Below are 23,681 nucleotides of genomic sequence, written 5' to 3' on the forward strand. Positions count from 1 at the left end.
GGGCGGCCCGTTCTTCCTATATTTAGGGTTTCTAATCATAATTTAATTTATATGTATATAATACATGTACCTGTGAAGAGAGAGAGGGAAGGAAAAAATTTGAAATGAGCTTTCATTAGATAAATATCTTCTTCGTCTCTCTAATTCACGCCTCATTGAAAACCTTTTTCTTTTTCCTATTTTTCCATCCTCAATTGCAAACCCTTGGCCGCGGGAATGCTCTCATTCTTTTCTCTCCTCTATAAATCATGAGTTTCCCTAGTCTTTCATCTCTAATTTTTACTAAAAGCACTGAAGTTTGTCTGTACTCGTCACCGACGATTTACATTGTTCTAAGCTCCGGCTTCAACCTCTATTCACCAAGAAGTAGCATAAGCTATTGCGGTAGGAGGAGGAAGAAACTAACATCCGTCACATAGTCTTCGGCATCACTGCATCGTAGAGGAAAGAGGCGAAATGAATGTCCGAAGAGATTGTTTGGGGAGCAAGAGAGAGAGTGAGGAAAAAGAGAAAGAAAGAGTTTTCTAATTTTTAATTTTTAATTCTTAAAAAATAAAAAAGTGAATAACTACACGTGCATATTACGTCAGCATTCAATGGTTTACTAAGCAGCTGTATCATAAAGACAGACGGTTCAAAAGGGCAAAAAAAAAAAATTATTATTATTATTTTTCCAATTAATTTAAAACTAATATTTTTTTAATAATTTAGTTTTAATTATTAATGTTAATAATAATTATTTATCAAATCATTATTTATTGTGTGTATAATAAATTTCATCATCTTTGGCCGTGTGCACACAATTTAACAACAATTAGTTTTATAGTAAAGATTGGATTAATTTAAGACTAAATTAAAAGTTATAAATAAAAATTTATAAAATATATTTGAATTAAATAATTCAAATTCATTGAGAGGATAGAAATTCGTACAAATATATTTCAAATGAATAATTCAAGTTATAAAAAACTATTTTACATGATTTTGGGTCTATTCAAATTCAATTTCTTGTAAAATATATTTGAATTGAATACTTCCCGACATTTTTAGTATTTTGGCTTTAAAATTTTTATATGTATTTTGGATGGAATTTGACATAAAATACATTGAACAATTCAGATTAATAGTGGGACATTTTCAATACTTTGGCTTTCAAAATTGCATCACATTTACTTTGATTGAATAATTGAGGGGCATTTTTGGAATTTCGCTTTAAAAATTGTATGTATTTGAATGGAAATTTAGTAATTTGACTTTAAAGAATTGCAAGGATTTGGGTCCGTTTTAAGTCTAAAAACCCGAGTAAATCACGTAAATAGAGTGGCATTTGCATGTATTTAAATGGAATTCTGTATAATATGTATTTGAAATGAAAAATTCAGATTAATACAGGGGTATTTTAGTATTTTAACTTTTTCTTTTTTTAATTTTGAAAAAAAAAAATGCATGTGTTTGTGTATAAAGGAAAAGACGCAGAGAAGTGGACCCCGCGACCACCACATGTATTAGCATTTGAAAATTGGAAACAACTGTACCCGAATACAAATACAAACACAGAAAATGGTTAGACAACAAGACTTCGCCTTCACTATTCTTCGATTCCTTTCGGCAGAAGAGAAGAAGAAAATTGTCTTTGCTCTGGTCTGATACACAAATGTTTTGCTGCTTTCTCGTATGTAAAAGCGTTCTGTTTTGTATCTCATCGTCGGCTAAGCAACAGACTCAATATCGAGAGAGTGAAGTGATGAGCTAGGGACAAGAACAGCACTGAGTTAGAAGGAGAAAGTGAAGAAATCACAAGAACGATTATAGGGGGAGAGGTGAAAAGGATTTGATTGGTGGTTCAAAATGGCGTTTTGCAGTATGTTCTGCTGTAGAAAGGGTTTGGATCGGTATGTATCAATGATGGGTCAATTGATGGAAACTGGAGTTTCCTTTTGCTTTTTGAATTTCTATTTTTGTTTGATCTGATTATTTGTTAAAGGGTGCTATTAAATTTATGGTGAAATTTGATTTTTGATTGATTGGTTACGGCGGGTGACTGTTGTGCTGGTGGAAATGGGGATTAAGGTGGGTTTAAAAATTAATTAGGTGGATGTTGGTTTATTTTTCATTTTCTTTTAACTCTTCTGTGGATCCTAAAATGACAAATTGTTTATAATATACTGAACTGAGTTTGGTTGTGACTGGTAGGTTTAGCCTATGTGAAGTATTCATGTTTTGTGAAACTACAGTAACAGAGGAGTTGTTTACATTACTCATTCCATATTCTTTTTCTTTTTTCCCTGTATTCTTTAGGAGTGTGATGTTACTGGCAATTGGGGTTCTTTTCACCATGTTGTAATGATGGTTTTGATGATTAGTTTATGAAATTCTACAGGAAAGACAGGGAGAAGAAACTGTCAACATGGAGGATTTTCTCATTAAAAGAATTGCACTCAGCTACCAATAATTTTAATTATGATAACAAGCTTGGAGAAGGTGGATTTGGCAGTGTTTACTGGGGTCAGCTCTGGGATGGTTCGCAGGTATTGAGCTTAGCTTTTTTTGGATATTTATTTTTCCTATTTGAATTTTGGTTTTAAATTTTAATTAAATTTATCAAGGAAAATATAATTATCGATTTTACACAGAATTATCAGCAAATAGCAAATTATTGAATTTGTTGTGGGGCGGACCGGACTGGATGGGTGGGTGCTGTTCAAGCTCTGAAGTGTACTGATTGACCTTATTTTATATGCTTAAAATAGTCGAAATTCAATTTCATACAAAACCCAATTATTTGAATGGTTAGCTTTAAGTGGTTACTTTTTATTGAGATTCTGATAATTAGTCATGGAAATTAGTAGCTGCATGTGAAATAGTCCGAGTAAGAATGTAGTTGTTGAAGATTCCTACTCCCAACTGCATTGGGTGTGTGCATTCATTTGCCAAGGAAAAAAGAGATTGGCAAGAGAAACCAGCTAATGTACCATAACCATTTTCTTGCCTAATTCTGAGTCAGTTGGTGATGTAATAAACTAGTAAGGAATGTACCTCTTTGTGTTAAGTTTCTTGTGCAGAATATGGCATTCCTCTGAATGTAAATATTTATTTCTTCATATCTGGATATGTAAATTCCAGTTTCAAGATTTTTATGGATGTCATTACTCAAAAAGAAAAAAAAAAGAGAAGAGATTGTGTGCCTGGTGTCAAAGTACCCTATGGCCTCAAGTTAGTTGTTTTCTTTGTTAGGCGTTTGATTTTGAGTAGCTTTGGGTGGTTGTTGAGAGAAGGAATAGCTCTTATACCAATTCATGCTAAAATGTGTTAGGAATAGATTCTGGATGTTCCCCAATTAATTTTACTGGAAGGGCAAAGTCAAAGGAGCAAATCTATTCTTTTCTTTTTGTTCCACAGGTACATAGATAAAGGAATTCGATCAGTACCTTTATTGTTTCTGTTTTAATGAAATGCAATTTTGCTGTCATTTATCCTTGTCTTCATAACTTGCATGTCAACACTACTTGCTTTCATCTTTCCCTCCTGTACAATATCCTTTTGCTTGCATGTGACCCAATGTTCTTTAGTGAAAGTTTATCTAGGAATTGAATTTCACATTCTCAATCCTGGAGTTGAAAGTTTTTAGTTTGTCACTTTAGCTTAATGCTTTTCGGCAGAAATAATTCAATGGTATTCCAATGGAAGATATGACCTTTGAATCATTGGCTAGTTATCAAGTTTTATCATTGCTCGTTGTGATTGGGTTTTATCATTCCTTCACTTATGGCACATTTTGATTTGCTGAATAAGATACAGGTAGAATGGAATAACTATTCAACAGAGACGGCATAATACTGTAACAAACTTGTAGTTATGTTATGATATTTGGTTTTCAATAAGCATTACAACATTATTGCTATGTTTGATTCAACAGTGTACGAGAATGAAATAATGCTATAATAAACCATAAGTGATTATAATATCACACCTTACTTTATTTGTTTAAAAATATAATATAATGCACTTATGATAAATAATTCATCTATATATTAAAAATTTATATATTATTACATAATAAATTGATAGAATCTATGCAAACATTTTAATTAGTAAGTTCAAATTTTCATATATTTTTTTTCATAGACTTATAACATTTCATATAATTGTGCTAAAGAAGACGGTGGACCTTGCTGCATATATATGACTTTTTTCTGTTTATAAAATAAAAAAAATTACTCACATATTTTGACATCATAGATTCTGATTTAATATAGTTGTTTTAATTCTGATTTCATATAATTTTTTAATTAATAACATTATGAAATTTCACATTAAAATGCATTGGTATTTTTGTGCACTGTTAATATTCTATTCAACTGTTATGCTAATGGGGGTATTATGGTCCTAAAGATAAAGTGACTAGTCATACCTTGGTTATAACATTGATTCATGACGTCCCGTTCATGAATCAGAGTTAAAACTTATTCAGGAAGTACAAGTTTATGACTGTCGACAAAACAATGCAAAAGCTCCAGTTATATAGCTAATGCATTGCTTTTATGTTCTCTCCAGCAACGAACAAATACCAAGCATATAGTTAGTTTCCATAGATTTGTGTTACGACAATCAACTTGGAGTCTACATCAATAGTTCACCAGCCTAATAATATTTGAGCTCTGGCTCCCTAAAGCTGCAGTTATGCTTTTGTGCACAAAGTTGGTTGTTTGTTTGTTTAACCAAAGGATACACAGACATTGGCGAAGGGCCATAATGTTTCATGGCTGAGCTTACCTCATTGAAGCTAGAGCTTTGGTTTATTTTGTCAATAGTAAAAAAGTGATTTCTAGGGGTTCCACAAGCTTCATGGGAAAGCTTGTGTTGCATTTTCAGGTGGTTATCTGTGGTTCTACTAGCCTAACCTAATATGAGAGACCTAATTAGTGCTAAGCTGATTGCAGAATTTATTCATTTTGACCTTTTCTTTTTCTTTTCTGTCTCCTTTTGGAAACTTAGGTAATTCTAGCAGGTAAATGTTCCTTTTGGAACTATAGTCGGAATTACTGATGTCATTTCAGGTTGAGTTTTGGGCTTAACAAAATCTGCTAGGTCTTTTTTTCTCTATTTATTTTGCTTACCAGAGTCATAATTGGTAATATTAGCATGTGAGAGATTAAAAGTGAAAACAGAATGTCACCAACTTAATTAGTGCTAAGCTGATTGCAGAATTTATTCATTTTGACCTTTTCTTTTTCTTTTCTGTCTCCTTTTGGAAACTTAGGTAATTCTAGCAGGTAAATGTTCCTTTTGGAACTATAGTCGGAATTACTGATGTCATTTCAGGTTGAGTTTTGGGCTTAACAAAATCTGCTAGGTCTTTTTTTCTCTATTTATTTTGCTTACCAGAGTCATAATTGGTAATATTAGCATGTGAGAGATTAAAAGTGAAAACAGAATGTCACCAACTTAAATATATTTTGGTTTAGAAAAATCAATGTCACTGCAATTTTTCTAATACTGCATTTTCTTTCTCTTATATAAGTAGAATGAATGTCTGGATTACAAGTCTATTCCCTTGACAAAAAAAGGAAGTGGCATCTTGTTGGAGTTGTTGCTGCCAAATTTATTTCCATGTTGTCTTTTGGATAGACTAGTTTCTATTCTGAAAAAGTATGTCTGCAGATTGCAGTGAAGAGACTGAAGGTTTGGAGCAATAAAGCGGAGATGGAATTTTCTGTTGAGGTTGAGATACTGGCACGAGTCCGGCACAAGAATTTGTTGAGTTTACGTGGATATTGTGCTGAAGGACAAGAACGGCTTATTGTCTATGACTATATGCCAAATTTGAGCTTGCTTTCTCATCTTCATGGACACCACTCGGCTGAGTGCCTTCTTGATTGGAAGAGACGGATGAATATTGCAATAGGCTCTGCAGAGGGTATAGCGTAAGTCTTGAAAACCCAACTTTCTTATATTATTCAACTATCTACTACCACATATGCTAACTTGTTAGATGGAATAATCCAGCTATCTTCACCACCATGCTACCCCGCATATTATCCACAGAGATGTCAAGGCTAGCAATGTATTGCTTGATTCTGATTTCCAGGCTCAAGTTGCTGATTTCGGATTTGCAAAACTGATCCCTGATGGTGCAACACATGTCACCACAAGAGTCAAAGGTACTCTTGGCTACCTTGCCCCTGAATATGCAATGTTGGGGAAAGCATCAGAGAGCTGTGATGTGTACAGCTTCGGCATTCTCTTGCTGGAATTGGCGAGTGGCAAAAAACCCATAGAGAAGTTAGGTGCAGTGACAAAACGAACAATCACTGACTGGGCTCTGCCCTTGGTGCGTGGGGAGAAGTTCAGCGAGATTGCCGATGCTAGGCTAAATGGAAACTTTGTTGAGGAAGAGCTAAAAAGAATCGTCCTTGTTGCCCTTGTATGTGCCCACAATCAACCAGAGAAAAGACCCACCATGCTTGAGGTGGTTGAATTGCTCAAGGGAGAATCAAAGGAGAAATTAACTGAAATAGAAAATCATGAACTCTTCAAGAATCCCCAACCTGCAGAATCAAATAATGGGAAGTCAGACAATGAAGATTGCATCTCAGAAGAGAAGAAACCACAGGAGGGACCAGAAAAGATTGTACCTGCAGTTGCTCATAATGAGAATGAAGGTTTAGATGTAGACTCGGGGACTTAATTATTTGTGTAACAGGTGGCACTGGCTGTTTGTTTATTAAAGTTGCCAGGGCGTGTGGTTACATGGTGTTTGGAATTGGAAGCATAATTTTGTGAGGTGTGTGTGAATCTTTGTTTATGTATATGAATGCATTTTCATTCACTGCTCTTTCAGTTCCAAGAACTGTTGGATTGGTAGCGAATTTAACTTATGTTTTATGCACTTTTCGCAATGTTTGTATTCATTAATTTCTTTTCATGATATTGAGTTTGAATTTGGTGTAAGACTTTTTCTCTGTACATTTATATATGTCTGAGAGGAGGCTACTTACAGGATAATTTTTTTCCATTGATACAGCGGTGGATGTTTTTCCAGATTTTCCTAAGAAATTTCGGATTGCTTACACATTTATTTGCATATCGAAATAGAAGTAGTGCGTATAAATCATATAATTATTTGTATCTATAGTTTTGGAGCGTTAAAAATCAACTCTGAGCCAAGTTTAGCCACAAAGACCATATGAAAATCACTTAACCTTGTGAATGCTAATCCGCAAAATTTGTTTGGCTTATACATGGCATCTCAACTAAATAGGGTGAAGCCATGCATGTCTAAGTAGTTAATCGAGCTTGCATCCTATGTAATAGGTCTTCAAAATTCCTCAAGGAAAGTCTGTATGGAGTTCATGACATTCCGAAGTATTGGAATGAGCTCGGTTAATAGTGAGACCTGTGAGAGAATTAATAAGATGCTGAATGTTAGGAGAATTTAGTGACATACAGAGAATTGACCTAACAAATTGTTGTACTGCTCCAAATAGTATAAAATAATAGCAACCTAATCTATCTTAATTTGATAACAGATAAATAGTTCATCTGTTAAAAAAATAAAATTATTTAAGCCGGGAGCAGCTTGACATACTTTAATGCTCTTTAGTCCTTTCAATCCCTTTTTAAGCTAGCAATCTAAATAAAGTTTCAGTATAAAAAATAAAAAGGGATAAAGATAAATGATCTTCCTGTCTTAGACTTTGATTGGGTTCAGAGGTCATTGGATGGATTTTCATTAATAAAAGAATTGATAAGAGACATAGAGATGTATCAATAGATGTAATTTATATTATTTTAACATGAGATCCTATATAATTCGTAATATAAAGAAGAAAGGACAATTCCATTCTTTTGAAGATTATTTCGATATTACATTTTAGAGTGAATCCGTACCACTTTACATTTCTTTTGATTCATTGAACGCATTATCTTGTATTGTACTTCATTTTACAAAAGATACATGATAGGGAGGGAAGATAGACTGCAAAAAGGCTTAAATTGAGAAGCGATGAGCTTAGAAGTAATCTTGTAGGATATATTACATAAAGCAATAGGTTTGAATCGTTTAACATTATGCACCCAGACATCCAGATATATAGACAGTATTCTGGTTCATTTCTTTAAGGAGAAAACTAGTATGAAAGGATTATTGAATATACATATAATGTTTGGACCAATAATATTCCGATGAAATTTAGTAAAAAGAACCTAGCTTACCTTCTAGTCCCGAGGATTTGTTGGGACCTATAATTTTAAGAGGCACAAAAGTTTTGCAACCAGAAGGAATTTGAAATAATTCCTCATTATCCTAAGTTGTAATGCAAAATAGAAATAATTGAGATTTCATTGCATAAGATTGATTCATCACTTGTAGAGAAAGTGGGTAATATGACATTTACTTATCAATAATGCCTTTAGGATCAATAAACTAATTACTTTGGGAATCTATTTGTGTCGCAATGGAGTTCCTTTCCACTGAATAGTTAAGGTTAGATGGAAATATTTCCTCCCTTGAGCAATCTATTCCTACTTCTTTTGTGACTTCATTATAGTAGGATGAAAAAGATAGAAAAAAGAGCAATTTGTCATTCCCTATCTTTCTTTTGCTCTCTTTTTTGGCGACGACCAATGAGCCCTCCAATGCTTCTCTAGATGTAAGTGCATGTAACTGGGTTGAGTTTTTGAGCATAAATAGAGAGTAAGAATGTGAGTCTTTGACTTGGAACGAGAGCAACACTGTAAGAGCTCTCTTCAACCTGCTCATGGCTAGATCGATGCATTTCAGGTCCAATAGCTTTGCTTGCTCTACAGTACGAGCCTCATATAGAGCAGCTCCCCTTTAATACGATGAGAAATAGTCCTAGCTCCCTGAACAGTCTATTAAGCACAAGAATGCTGCCCCCAATAGACTTCATCTTGTTTAGAAACTCTTGCAGAGAGTAGTTTAAATATAAGCTTCTCATGCAAGCATAAGTGGGTGATTTCTTGCTATGAAGTTTCAAGTTCTTCTTCTAGCTTTTGAACTTTCTGATAAGAAATTCAAAAGTGATGCCTATGCCATTTATGAATTATTTTCTTAGCAGCTCTTGATTTTTAACAATAGAGATAAGAAAGGGAGCCATTGACATTGTTTACTGTTTACAATTAGTAGTTTATCCAAACATTAACCACTTACTTTTTGAATAATAACTTACATGCTTAAATAATTTAAAGCATTCTAATGCTTTGAATATATTCCTTTCAACAATCATAAATTTTAATTTAATGGTGCATAATCTGCTGTTTAATATCATATTTAATGAAATAAGTAGTAAATTTATATCTTTTATATTCTGCAAGAGTCTTAAAAGCACCTTATTATAATATTGAAACAAGAAATTTTCCTAGAGACTCCCTTCTAAAGCATCAGGTAAAAAAAGAAGAAAAAGATCAAGCAATAATTCAGGTTTTTCTTTTCCCCTCTCCCAAAATGATCATAGATATAATTTCTATTTCAATGAAACTTTTGAAAGCTGAAATATAACATGGAGAAAAAGCCTTCTCTAATGTCAAATTTAATAAAAGCTTGGTCCATGCAGTTTAGATTGGGAATAAAAAAAAAATCAGATTAAAGTTGATTTAACTAGAAAATATATAATACAAATCCTAACTCGATTGAGGTGTTATAGAAGTATGATAATTTTGTTCTTATTTTATATGATTACTTACTGTGGCCATCAAGATTTTAATAACATTAACATCTAAGTTATGATTTAATCAACTTAAAACAAAAATTGCACTTATTGTATGCATGTCTGACTCTACTTTTAATTATTTGATTGAAATGATAATTGAGTTTATGTACTTGGTAAAATCAAAGAGGTAAGAGATACATCAGATTAAAACATTTTAACTAAGCATGAATAATAATTAAACAAAAAAAGTGAATAAGTTAAAAGAAAAAGCTAAAACACATATATGGAGTTGAATTTTTGTTCCATTATTATAACTTTTTCTTTTTAAAACTGAACTATATATACATTTTTAAATAAGTTTATGCAGTATTTCACTATTATATTTTATAACATTAAACACTCAGAGAATTTGATAAACATTAACAAAAAAAAGAAAAGACTTATTGCTATTCTATAAGTAATATATATATTCTTTTCAGATGATAAAAGTATCTATTGTTAAAGGTTTATCTCAAACTGAGTAATAGAGAAGCAAACATAATGACGTGATTTGAAAATAGAAATAATTTTTAATAGCAATAATAATCAATAAAAACTCATTCAACAACATGCAAAATTCAGAATTGAAAAGACTGAGCAAGTGTGAATTGTTTTAGAGCCGCCTTCCAATTCTACGTGTGTAGATCTTCTCCCATGAGCAAGCGTCATCCCGAATAAAAGAATCTTAATCACCCCAATTATCTCAACACAATTTTCAATTATTCAATTTATTGAAAGAATGACTTTAGCGTATAAGACTTTGTGTACTATTCAATTATTCATAAGCTCTGAAAATTTGCAAGTTATGTTCAGTAAAATATCCAAACTTCCAACTAAAATTTTGAAATTCATTTGAAGGCAACATAAACATGGCATGTAACTGCTTAGGAACTTTAGGTTATTAAATTTTAAAAAAAATTATAAACTTTTGGTAATGTAAACTTATAAATTATATTGATTTATTCATACGTTCATTGCTCTTACAAACTCACTAACAAAAAAATTATGTTAAGATGGTAAAATTAAATTTTTACACTTATTTACAGGCAGTCACCAACCGATAAATTTTGTAAAATAGAAGTCTAGCTCCCGCTACCATGGACCTTAACCTGCTAATCTTATGTGTCTTCTACACGCTCTGACGCTTACCAGAGTCAGAAAATTATAAAGCCTATTTCCAACTAAAAACTAACAGAACCAAGAACTTTGTGGAGTTTGTAAATTCCCTCTTTTCTTTCCCAGAGACTTCAGAGAATTAAAACCTGCTGAAAAATTTATACTCTTGTTATGAACCAAAATCTGTTAGCTACATAGAGTAAAGCTCAGAAATATTTACAGCTAATTCAAAAATTATGTGCTCAAATACAGTTACATCATGGGCGTGGCTTGTACATGAACTGTTACAAGTAAGAAGAAAATTGATGTCTAGGAGAAGGTATCCTCGCGATCGCCTTCAGCAACATCACCCTCCTCCATGTTGCTAAACTCGAGGAAATGGGTTGGCCTGTGATCCTCATGATAGTACTCTCGTGGTGTTCCAAGCTTCACACCATATTTCATGCTCACTGTGTGCTTCACCCCCATGAAGTTATAATTCCATGGCCCATTATCCGGAATCTACAGATAGAAGTCCACAGCTCCATTAATTCCAACATCATACTTGAAATCTAAAAATCCAATAACAGATAAATGCACACTTCTTACCATGTAAAACCCGAGGAACCGGTCACTCAGGAGCATCTGGACCTTCTCATAATGGGTAGGAAGGTAGCCGTGGGGATTGCTTCCTGTATCCTTGTTGACACGTCCCCACTCGTAACCACTTGGGGTAAGTTTATATGCAGTTAACGAACAGGAGCCAGGAGTGAAACTGCATGTCAAGATAATGCACTTTTCTCCATCCCACTGCTTGTTGTTCTCCAGGATTCGAGCATGATTTGTCAGATCCTGCAAACAATTGCACCAGTTACCAAATCCATTTTAAGATAAACCATACAAATTTTGAAGACAAATAATTAGCATGTCGTGCCTGTGGTGACAACTGAGGAAGCTCATTTGGTTGTGTATGCATCCATCCCAGAGGCTCTAGATCATTCAAGAAGTCATGCTCAGGAAGAGCTGACGGAAGATGAACTTGCTGATGAGTACCCCATTGGGGTGGCATTGCAATACAGCGGATTTCCTTCACCTGGGGATTGTCTGGAGGGCTTATACCATATAGATACCCGGCAATTTGAGTCCTGAGATCTGCTATGCAAATAAACTTCTTTAAAATGTTCTTGGGCATGATGTAAGTATATCCTGTCTCCTGCATCATCAAGTGCAAACCAGAGTCAGAAAAGAACAAGAGCTTGTATGCCAACCATTCAATTGAAAACAAGAAAGAACTTTACCTTTATGTCCTCTGAATTAACATATATATGGTTGACCCTCAGATAAAGATTAGTTGCTGATATTGCTCTCACGCGCCAATCAGTTTTCGATCCAAACGCAGCTTGCTCGTAAGGACTAGTGGTAGTGACGATGAGTTCATCACCATGAACATTTGTCGTCCTTGTTGTGACAGCTGTTAGCTGACTTGCTTCTTTTGCCTGAAAAATATTAATTCACTCAGTAAATAGAAAAAGAAACTCAGATTCAAAAGCAATCTCCAGAAGATAGAATCAAATGTGACCTGTTTCTCAATCTCTGCAATTTGTTGCCTCTGCTGCGATGGTGGCGTAATTTCAGCTCCAAGGATGATATCACGTATCTCAGACTGTGTTAAAGCTGATGTGTTCACATTGTTTTTCTTTGCATAATCCGAAAGTATAAGATCTCTTAGGGCAACCTCAACCTGCACAATAGAAGTATGCACTTTCATTTAATGATGAGATTAGCTGTTACAATGCTAATTTACACACAACGGAAGATTTGACAAGACAAGCTAAAGAAAGTTGTACAATCAAATGGAAGGAACAGAAGTTAATAAATGAATGCAAGCAAATCCAGGAACTGTGCGAGAGACATCACCTTCATCCACTGATCATCAGTGAGAGAAGGCCAGATATGATGTGGCTCGGTAATGACTGTTTTGTCAGGCTTCAGCAACATCTTCGCCTTCTCATTATTCACATGAAGTGCTCGAAGGATCAAAATGAGTCTAGAGAATGCAGTGTACGACGATATACTCTTCAACCAATCATCATAAATATTGAATAGAACCATCTGCGGTTCAGTGGCCTTCAGAATCAGATCACCAAATTTCTCAATCTTCAAGCACGCCTGGAATGGGAGCTGCAACTCACTTCCTTTAATCACTATATTGGGAAAATCGAGCAAGTGAACTTCCAGGGGATCCAACATTCCTTTACGAGTCACAATGATCTGTTTCGGTTGTTCTTCAACAGGCAAAGACCGCACAAGAGCTGCAACCTCTTCAGCAGTTTTCCACTTAGCAAGCTGACCAAGACGCTTCTGACCGGCCCATACACTCGTGTGGATGACCTACAGACCACCATGTTAATAGGTTAGTTATTATGATATACTAAAAGGGTGAGAATATATTCAATAATCAAACCAAAGAGAAAAAAAAAAAAAAAAACCTTTAAGAACAACTGTCCCGTTCTTGGGTTGAAGATGAAGATAGCTCCATTAATAGGTTTTGTGGTCAGATTTCCTTCAAATGTCTTATGGATTGTGACACGATAAACGTTGGTGTCATCAACAAACCATATTATTTGGTTGCTAAATATTTCACCATAATTTTGGGATGACAAGTATGGCTCTGTAGGCTCAGATGAATACAACTGCAAACCTTTCCTTATTCGCTCCCTCAGAACATATAAAGCTGGATTTGACTGCATAATCATCAATTAGCCCATGAGTAAATTGCTAGTAAAAGCTTCAAACCAGTCAAAAGAGACGTATATGATCAGAGTAATAGAACTACACTACCTTCATGATCTTGTTCATTGCCTGAGCTAGCAGTGGTTTTGAACCAGGGAACCAGTTGCCAAAAGCAGAATGCAAATTATATGCCAAATCAATCCCAATCATTACACCTGCATGAAATCCAGTCCCAGACAAATTGAGAACAGAGTACATGCAAGCACAGAAGAGCATAGAATGAAACCAAGGAAGTAATTACACACCAGTGGGCGATGGATATATTGACATATTATCAGTGGTATAATCCATGAATTTGGCTCGAGTATAACGCTCAATATCGTGGGAGTCATAATCTCCCCATCGGAGTTGTACATCTATCCAATACTTGTTGCTTGCTTTCTGGTCGAACATATCTTTTGATTCTGCTACAAGACTAGGTTTTGACATAGGCCATCTATGTGCAGCAAAGAGAAGAACATCCGCACAAGAGCTGTTCATTTTGTAACTCTTCCTTGGATGAATTGTTTCCTTCTGGACAGTTTCAATTTCCAAAGCATCTAGCTCCTGGTCGAGGACTTGACAAAGATCCATAACCACGCTCTCATGAATCTTTTGCCACAAATGTGCTCGGAATATCTGAATTAGAGATATCTTCAAGGTTGGAATCTTTCCATGCATGAAAATTCCAGTCAAATCCAACTGCACTTGGAAACCAACATACACATTGGCACGATTTATTGTAGGCGACCACCAAAGAGTAAACCTACGGTTAGGAATTTGATTGAGACCAGATCTTTGAGCATTTGTCAACTTCTTGTATTTCATTGACTCCTCAAAACCAGAAGCCTTTTCCCAGAAGAGACCTTCCCAGGTTGGAAAGCTGAAAAATTTAGACCAAGCAAAATCAATTGCTTCTTTTTTATATGTAAAAGTCCTTGCATCTAATCTATCAGTAATATTGCACATAATTGATATTCACAAGCATAGAATCAGATTGATGGTAACGTATTAATAATCCCTAGAGCCAGCCAAAGAACGTCATGCAGCAAAGTAATGTAATATTATTAATTGAACTTCAATTTTTCAGTATCATGTAAAATAAAATATATCTTTGGCACTTAAATACACATCCATTTAATTCATAATTATAACTAGTTATGAAAAATGCATAATTTGCCAACAAAATCGGGATTCAACAAACACGATAATGATGGATGCTAAAGTGTGCAATTGCAAACAAATAACAAATAAGATAATTAAGGAAAGTAGACTCACTAGGTTCCTTTGAATAACGTATGCTCAAGAATTCCCTCAACACCTCCAAGAGCTTGGATGACATCTGTACGGTAATTGTTTAAGTTCCACAACTTCCCGTCATGCCTCTGATGTGTCCACCAGAAAGGATTTTGTTTCAAAACTTGGTACTGCTTGAAGTCAGTTCGAACTCTCCAACCTTTATCGTATGCTAAAGTGTGTCTGTCTTTCTGAAACAAAGTATTTATACGTGGTATTCCCCTGTCCCATGAATCCTGCCAACATAATTTGGAGAAGCCATATAAATCCCCTATGATATTCTAGCAGTTGAAATTCTATATGGTATTCCACTCTAGCTGGTGTTCCACAAACTCAAAAAGAAAAGGGATACGAACACTCCACATAATTAAACATTGCATGCAAGCTTAAGAAAACGCAAATACTCACTTCCAAATCTTCAAGGGTTAAACGCCTATTTTGTGCCTGAGCTTCCTGCCTCTTCAACGCATACTCTGCCCAGACACGCTGTGAATCAATGAATTCACTCTCCCAGGGCTGCAGATCAAGAAAGAAAGAAAGACATCAAGAACTGAAGAAGAAATTATGTATAGCTGAAAGGACATTGTTTGATTTAACCTGTATGTAGCGGTAAAGATTAGGAATCAGCTGGTCCTCCTCATGGCTCATTCCACTCCTAAAGTGAGTTACACCAACATCTGTCTGCTGACTGTACCGAAGGTCACTTTGAGGGATCAATATGTGACCCATAGACAACATGCCAAGTCCTCCAATTTCTTTTGGAGTGTAAAAGATAACAGGAGGAAATCTGGAAACAGAGAATAATTGATAAGCACATTACGAAGCAAAAAATAACTCAACCAATTAAGTCTAGCTCATGGAACCAAACCACCATTTACCTGCTAGGCATTTTTGAATTCAGCCCAATCTTAATTCGAGTTTGAATTTTGTTTTCACATTTAACCAGCAGATCTAATAGCTCTTGCGTATGCACAGTTGCTTCGCGGAAGTATGTCATAAGACCTATTCAAACAGATGAGAAGACCGGTTCAACAAGTGACTACACAAAGAGGCCAACATTCAAAGAATACTAGTTGTATCATGGTGCAAAAGAAACATAAAAAAGAAGTACCTATCAATGCGGTGTTCCATTTATTAACGATTTTTGTGAACGTTGTTGAACCAGAGGACATAAGAATCTGCCTGACACGATTCTCAAAAACCTTCATGTGTTCATCATCAACTCGTAAGAAAGCAACTGCAGTTCGCTCTTTGGTCTGCTCGTTCTGTAGGTTCCAAACTCCATCCCTCGTATTGCTGAATGCTTCTTGGGTCATTCTTATTTTTGGAAGAATACGAACTTCAAATCCACACCTACAGGTAAGAAAGGAGAAACCTCAAACAAGGGCATAACAACCACCAACATACAAGCTCCAACCCTAGTCCCAAAGAAAGAGGGATTCAAGCTTATACAAAAAATGAAAAATTTAGAGGGAAAAAAAGCACAAGAACTGGATGGTGGAATGATAGTGACAGGATTTAAATGATGGCTAAATTAGCTTTTAACTTTTAAATCAGAAGGAATTAATCCCACTGCAAAAGGCATAGGATAGGAAAGACAAAAGAACAACTGGGTCAGAATGGAAAATAAACTAACCAGAGAAGAGTCAATCACGACACATGACATAATCTTAAATTACTAGCAAAAAACATACATGCTAAAAAGCAGATTGGGGTTGTCCTTGCTGTATACAGAAACAAAGCTGTTCTCCCATTCCAAGGTAGTGATGCTTCGAGGAAGACGGTTCTTCATGTCCCAGAAGACACTCCTACCAAGATTTACTGCAACAAAAATTTAAAAATGATCATTCTTGAGCTCATAGAGTTCAATTCAGAAAAAAAGAACATTCATCAGGTATTAGTGGAATATAAATACCATCGTGTTTCATTAGCCGCATCCTCGCATCTCTGGGCCAGCACTTCTTATTGTTGTATCCAACCATGTTTTCATTGTTAGGATCAGGGTGCTCAGTAAGATACCGCTGAATAAGGTCTCGAGCCTCTTCATGAGTAAATCGAAATAATATATGCACCTTATCAATATACCTTGAATAAAGTCGTATTGGATGTCGTGTTTCAACTTTTGTGTCCCAATAAGTGATAAACTCATTAGGCATCTGTGGTGGACCAGCAATCTCACTCGCTCGAGTCAATCCAAGAAGTAGTAAATCCAGCACAAGTCCATAATATTGTACAACAAAAGAAGCAAACTGAAGACCCCTTATAAGACCATATGAGTTCGTGTGACTCATATCCTTGTAAGACAGGACAACATTATTCTTCGCAGTGACATAGTCTGCAATGTTGTGGTCGAGAACTAACCGTAGAAGCCTGGAAATCAAAAGAAACCTTGGTGAGAAATCCAGAGGCTTCATATGTTACAGTCCACAAAATATTAACATGATGATATTACCTGTTCAACATTGTCAAGTCAATCTTCTCAAAGAACTTCTCAAATTTAGTCTGAAGCATAACCACACACTGCCCCTCACTTGTGTCCCATATGCCTTGCAAATTGTTTATACCTTGACACCATTTATAAACCAAAAGCGGAGGTGGCTCTGAATCCGCAGGCTTAATCCAATTAGGAAATAGATGGCGCTTATCACCTTCATACCACAAATATTGATCAAGATAAGCATCTGTAATTTTCTCAAGAGGTTCAATCTCATAAACCGGAATCAGGTAGCTATACAAATCCATGAACTCTATCCCAACCTGTAACAGACAACATTCAGTTTTTAGCTCAGACACAATGTAGAAAAGAAGCAATAGAAAAAGAAAAATACAACTAAGCCTAGTAAATGCAAGTTATCAACTGACTTCTTTGAAAGCACGTTGGGTAAGCAGATGTCGCTTAATACGTGACAGAGCTTCATGTGGATTATCATAAGCTTGTTCAATGAGACCCAGCTCTTCTCTTTGCAGTTGGTTCAATCTCACAGCCACACTGTAAGATTCTTTCAATCTCTCCAGAGCAAGAATAAGCAACTTTGTATCATGCTTGTAAGACAGTGGAGGGAATGGAATGGGAGAAAACTTTCTTGATTCTAACCAGTGCACAGTTGTTGTATATATTGCAACTGCTTCTTCTGGGGTAACATACGGACCATCTTTCAAGTAGTTGTGTTGTCGTTCCTACATCATCGAGGGTGTAAGTTACAAAAAATAAAACGAAAATATTTAAAATTCTGAAAAATTGCTGCAAGTAGAGGGTAAGCAGCCAAAACTGAGAACACCATAACATATATAACCTGTTCTGCTTTCAGCCAAAGGCGAGTTAGTCTTCCAAGATTCTTCCGACAAACTGTCTTATCAACAGTTGCACCTCTCCTAATACGTTCACGATTATAATGAGCAACATTTGTCCACCAATCCGCTTTTGATTTGACATACCGAAGGATCATGTTTTCAATTGGAACGGGCAAACCAGGAACCTTCCATGGAATGTTGGCTTTCCAACAGCGCCATGCCTCACTGAGATGCTGCAATATAGTTCTCGCTTTATTTTGCTTGATTCCCTCTGCAAATAAATAGATTAGGGTTAGTTAAGTCAACTAAGCAGAATACAGAAACCAGGAAGCTAACCATCATCCTATCTTGAAAGGAGTTAAAGAGAAAATGAAAAGATGATAACCAGGCATAGCATCAAGAACGTCATGCATCACAGCGGCCCGAAGCTCCAAATCGAAGTGGCTTTCAACACGCTGTTTGGTAACTGTCTTGGCTACTCCCTTTGAATGCCGACCTTCAAACTGACGTGCAAGTAGATTCCCTAACCATCGCTCAAGAAGAGGCACTATGCCACGAAGGAAAAACAGCCACACCCTCCACATTGGCGCCCAAAAACCACATCCTGGCCCTTTTCCCACCGGCCCAGTATTAAAACGATAGTAAATTAAGTGCTTTAAATCTTTGCACATTCTAATCTGTCTCATTAATCTGTACTTGTAACGGTACATGCCAGTCAACTGACCAACATGGGAAAACGTGTATTGCAGACCATCAGCCAACTGAAAGGCATCAACATTACCAAGTCTGAACTGAATATTAGCATCAACTACAAGCTTTGTCAAGCGCAGTATCTCTCGACATAAATGAAATGCATTGCCAAATCGTGATTTTTTGCGTTCCTTTGTGGTTAGAGTCTTTACAGGCTTCAGATTGAAATTGTAATCAAGGTGAAGGTAGTTCAGATTTTTCCTGTGAATCAACAAATTCAGCATGTTGTATCCTTGCTTGCAGACCTGAAGACCTGCTTCAGCCCAATCAAGTTCTGTGGTTTGGAAAAATTTGGTCGCTTGGAGAGACCGAAACAAGTGCTTCTTCTTCTGAGCCTTAGGTGGCCTATGATGCAACTCATTCAATACATAGCACTTCAAAAGCTTCTGATAACTAACCCGAACCTTAACAGGATAAGAAGGGGGACTGTAAAAATACAAAACGAAGAAAAATCAGTTGTTAATTAACATAAGAAACAAATTTCACATGCATAAATTGCAAATGAATTGTAATCTCACCAGTGTTCCTTATACCACTCCGATACAAGAGGTATATCTTCTGCCCTTCGCATGCGACCAGACCTCATATTGAAGGGTCGTGGAGCAAATAATAAGGAAATTCCAGCAGCTGTTGTGTCAGTATAAAGCTGAGTGTCTTTCAGCAACGGTTCAACCCCTTCTGGCAAACAGAAATCATCTTTATCCTCATCATCATAAATCTTCTTATCACGGCGTTCCTTGTTGGTGGTGGTTATGGGATGAATTAAAGGGTCATAATAAAAAGCAGGTAAATCAGGATCCTCCGTTTTTATATACATGACCATTGGAGTGTGATAAACACAAAGCTTAACCTTCCTGGGCCTGTTGTTATAAAGATGAGGGAATGCAATTCTATACTCAGTCCTCAAAGGTGAACGAATGATGAGTTTGTTGATGTCATTAAACTCGTTCCAGTCCTCATCCCCTTTCTCCATGTCACGATACAAGGGTTCAAATTTAGGGCCACCTATAAAAGAACACCATATACATCAACACATAGTAGGTACAAGAATTGTATCTAATCTACATGTCACCTAGATTAAATGAAGCCTGAACTTAAGACACACACATGCATCTACAATCAAACTAAGAACTTTTAATAGCTACATCAAAGATGAAGTAATACAAAATTCGATATGTATGCCCAAATTCACAATTTCAAAGGGCAGATGATCATACTTAGTCCATGTTTGGAAGAAAACCTTCTTTTTTTAGGAAATTCATTTGCAAATTCAAACGTAATTCAACTAAATGATAGTTAAAATCCTACCTAAAAATAATAGAAAGTGAGCTCATATCAAATTTCATAGAATAGGAGTGTTCTAATTCCACATATAGAATTTCATATGACTTCACTTTTGATGAAATTTGGAAAAAAATTGTCTCATTTTCACATTAAATTCTGTATTAGAGCAACGTTTATTCTCTCGATATAATTTGTATCTCTCTTAGTTAACCGTGGATATGCAAAAGAATGTTTTGCGTACGCTACACTCAAACTTGATATTTTTCCAACCCCAAGCAGTTTTGTCTGATCTGCAGATGAACACCCTACTGTACATTCAAATTAAAGATTCTAACTAAATGCATTACAAATCTACTTCACCATTCCATGCATGCAGGATGGATGTAGGACCTGTACTTATTCATAGGAGACTGCAACTCAATAAATGTAAAGACAAAAGCTAACATACATAACTAAATAGACTTAAAGATCAGCAAGCATACCTGGTATACACATGTTCAATGCTTTTGCTGTAAAAAATGACTGCATGTCAAACAAGTAGAAATAATTGCGGTCAATCAAATCAGAAAGCAGTTGGCCTGCAAGCCGATGGAGAGTTGCCATGATTGGAAGGGATAGATGCCATTTCCTATAACTTGGGCCATTGATAAGTTTTGTTTTCACCAGAGGCTTATGGTCATAAAACCACGTATATACAGCAGAATCTTCTTCTTCATCCAGCTCTAACTGAATTGGCTCTAGGGGATCTACATCTAACAAATTATCCGCATAGTCTAATGGAGGCTCCTCATCATCAAATGGAGGAAACCGCATTCTTTTGAAGTGCCGACGATCCCGCTTCTCCCTACGCATCATGATCCACATGGTACCCCACTGTCAAATGAAATTGAAAGCCAACTATTAGTTGCAAAACCCAAATAGAAGGCCAAATATCAGCCAAAAATTGAAATATGCATACAGTGCCTGTCTCAAACTAAAAAAAAATATGAGGGGCAAATGAGAAGAGAGAAAGAAACTCTTCATACCTGAGCCAAATAGATAGGTTCAACAACCCATGGTATTTCATTTACAAATGTAATGGCTCCGGTGATATGATACAAGACCCTCACATCGCGGACCTGTAGTAAGATAAAAAATAATGACTTATAGGCATAGAAACAGATTAAAAATAAATGCAATTAAAGTGAATTTTTGGAAGAGGGGATAATACTTGTTCCCAGGGCATCGGCATATTTTCAAGGAGCTTATAAACTGCATGAGGAATGAATTTGAGGGCTCCAAGATACACACGTTTGTCATGACGATATTTCTTAGAAGACATGTCGCCATGGTCTCTGCAAAAGAGAGCATAAAATTTTCTCATAACCATCATACAAAAGAGCTAAACATAGCTAATGACAGTTCCACTTCTCTCATATATCATGTTACTTATAAAAACCTAAGATCCATTAGATCAACAATATAAAATATGAAAAAAGGTACTTTAAGCTGAAAATACTATACACGACCAGTGGTAAATTAACAAAATCTCATCCAGGCTAAAGTAAATCATTAAAGATGCTGGTCGTTCTATATAAGAAATAACCAACAAACTTTAAGAAAGTAGAAATTCAGGTTTACCCACAGATAAAGCAGTGATAATAATTTTTGTCTTGCTTTTTCACATGTTTCCTTAATAATACATCAACCAGCCATATGTAAAAGATTTCCTAATAATAAACAATTATTCTAAGAAAACAATGTAAACAAGTCTAACAGGAATATAACATAGAAGAGTTGCATGAATAACATACTATCGTAGTTTTTCTTTAAAGAAAAAATCTATGGAACAAAGGGGTGCAACCTGTATATAGAATCTACCATAGTGAAGCTAAAAAGCAAATTTCTGAATATAACATTTGCCATTTTTTGAATGACACCCATGAGCCAAGTCAATTTGTGCAGCTATAAATGTTTAGCTCTACATTCACCAATACCTAGCTAGCATCATACCTAAGAATGCCAAACCGAAAAAAAATTACACATCAACACAGTCAAAATATACAAACAATTAAAATCATCACCAGCTCAATTAAGCTCTTTTTTTCTTTTATTATTAACAGCCATAGATTAGCTGCTATTTCCTTGAGCAATTGAAAAATCTTTTGAAGTTATACCCGGCGATAGCAGTAGGAACTTTTTATTTCAAATGAGCAATTGTTAGGAAGTTTTCAGATGTGACAATATCCAAAATCCACTATTTTCTTCTCTTCTTTCTGAGATTTATGAAAAGAACAAACCATAAAGGAAAGGAAAATAAACTAAAGCGCCAATCAGAAATCTATTGCAACGAGAAGTCACATAAACTCAATCAATGATATCGAAAGTGCACAACTAACGATCAGACATCAAACATTTTTCGATAGAAAGCTAGGAAAAAAACATATGGAAATCATCCGAAAGAAACCACAATAACCAGAGACTAAAAGTTGCAACAACAAAAAAATCTAATTTAACACTTCAAATGCTAAAAAAGCTACTACAAGAAAACACACCGGATAATCTTCCTGACATGCTCCGGGGGCATGTCCTCCTTCTGTGTCTCAACAAAACCGAACTTCCTCTTGTCTCCATAACGCTTAGAATTAAGCTGCATCCACTTCCTGGCCTTCTCCTCGAGCTTCGCCTCCGTCTCCTGTGGTGACGGTGCCGGCTGCGGCGGAGGATTTGGAGTAAGCACCGTATATGAGGGCTGCGCCGCTGGAGGAGGCGGTATAACCGACCCTCCGGTCCCTGGTGGAGCAAGCTGCTGACCTCCGTTGTTCCACATAGCTTTAGATTTCAATTCAATTCAGCACGTCGATAAGAAAGCCCCAAAGTGAAGACCAAATGGACATACAGACAATTTCGAAGTAAGCAAAAGTATGCCGAATCTCAGATGGCGGTTTCTAGGGTTTTTGGGGTTTAGGGTCCTTCCAGCTTTTCCCTCTTTCTCAGTCTCTCTTTCTCTCTCTCTCTCTCACTCGGGCTTGAGAGAGTGAAGGGACCAAATGGCGAAAATGTGGCTCTGCTTCCTCCTTTTATATCACCAGCTATCGGAGTCGAGAAGTGAGTAAATGGCGGTGTGATACATGATTGCCCTTACGCTGCTTCGTCTGGTAGAGTTATGGTTGTTCGAGGCCCAATTCAAGATGCAGTCATTTCTGAGAGAGCCCAATTCAGAGTTTCTAAATTCTAGCCGACTTATGGCAAAAATATTGAACATTTAATTTTTAATTTTTTTAATTTATTATGTATTAAAATATAATATCATACATAAGTTTTGTTTTTATAAATTTAACAGAAAATATTAATAATTTCACTCGTTTACATTTTTTTCTGGTTTTATCTATATATTAATAATTCCCATATTTTCTGAGAATTAAACTAATTTTTTTTATTAATTATTATGTAATTTTATTTATACTAAAAGTTATATATTATTAATTCCCATATTTTTTAATT

The 23,681-nt window shown here is 35.6% G+C and overlaps 2 protein-coding genes across 2 annotated transcripts; one reads left to right on the forward strand and one right to left on the reverse strand.

Moving 5' to 3' along the window:
- The first annotated feature begins 1,544 nt into the window (after nucleotides 1-1,544).
- Nucleotides 1,545-6,829, forward strand: LOC110813223 (PTI1-like tyrosine-protein kinase At3g15890). Its single transcript, XM_088220439.1, has 4 exons — nucleotides 1,545-1,892; nucleotides 2,381-2,528; nucleotides 5,662-5,924; nucleotides 6,007-6,829. Exons 1-4 carry the CDS (start codon nucleotides 1,849-1,851, stop codon nucleotides 6,686-6,688), a joined length of 1,137 nt encoding a protein of 378 aa, XP_088076565.1. The 5' UTR covers nucleotides 1,545-1,848; the 3' UTR covers nucleotides 6,689-6,829.
- A 4,133-nt stretch (nucleotides 6,830-10,962) lies between these two features.
- On the reverse strand, nucleotides 10,963-23,253 carry LOC110813202 (Pre-mRNA-processing-splicing factor). The gene is made up of 25 exons (XM_088220440.1): nucleotides 22,733-23,253; nucleotides 21,409-21,532; nucleotides 21,224-21,316; nucleotides 20,681-21,071; nucleotides 19,433-19,919; nucleotides 18,550-19,340; nucleotides 18,167-18,435; nucleotides 17,736-18,050; nucleotides 17,326-17,630; nucleotides 16,789-17,243; nucleotides 16,568-16,694; nucleotides 15,985-16,226; nucleotides 15,752-15,875; nucleotides 15,471-15,660; nucleotides 15,282-15,389; nucleotides 14,856-15,109; nucleotides 13,844-14,460; nucleotides 13,647-13,753; nucleotides 13,295-13,549; nucleotides 12,723-13,196; nucleotides 12,385-12,546; nucleotides 12,104-12,301; nucleotides 11,740-12,018; nucleotides 11,415-11,657; nucleotides 10,963-11,327 (listed from the first exon to the last, which is right to left on the reverse strand). The coding sequence occupies exons 1-25, from the start codon at nucleotides 23,005-23,007 to the stop codon at nucleotides 11,136-11,138; spliced, it is 7,077 nt and encodes a 2,358-aa protein (XP_088076566.1). The 5' UTR covers nucleotides 23,008-23,253; the 3' UTR covers nucleotides 10,963-11,135.
- Nucleotides 23,254-23,681: the final 428 nt, after the last annotated feature.

Source organism: Carica papaya, chromosome 5, assembly GCF_054855325.1.
Source record: "Carica papaya isolate Zhongbai chromosome 5, ASM5485532v1, whole genome shotgun sequence".
Classification (NCBI taxonomy): Eukaryota; Viridiplantae; Streptophyta; class Magnoliopsida; order Brassicales; family Caricaceae; genus Carica; species Carica papaya.

What these genes read in the sequence shown, in the direction of transcription:
- LOC110813223 (XM_088220439.1), top strand. Translation starts at nt 1,849, where the DNA reads ATGGCGTTTTGCAGTATGTTCTGCTGTAGAAAGGGTTTGGATCG. An exon ending in AGCTCTGGGATGGTTCGCAG is followed by an intron (nt 2,529 to 5,661) that starts GTATTGAGCTTA and finishes GTATGTCTGCAG; the next exon opens with ATTGCAGTGAAGAGACTGAA. An exon ending in GGCTCTGCAGAGGGTATAGC is followed by an intron (nt 5,925 to 6,006) that starts GTAAGTCTTGAA and finishes GGAATAATCCAG; the next exon opens with CTATCTTCACCACCATGCTA.
- LOC110813202 (XM_088220440.1), bottom strand. Translation starts at nt 23,007, where the DNA reads ATGTGGAACAACGGAGGTCAGCAGCTTGCTCCACCAGGGACCGGAGGG. An exon ending in TGCCGATGCCCTGGGAACAA is followed by an intron (nt 21,317 to 21,408) that starts GTATTATCCCCT and finishes ATCTTACTACAG; the next exon opens with GTCCGCGATGTGAGGGTCTT. An exon ending in CGTTCTTGATGCTATGCCTG is followed by an intron (nt 18,436 to 18,549) that starts GTTATCATCTTT and finishes ATTTATTTGCAG; the next exon opens with AGGGAATCAAGCAAAATAAA.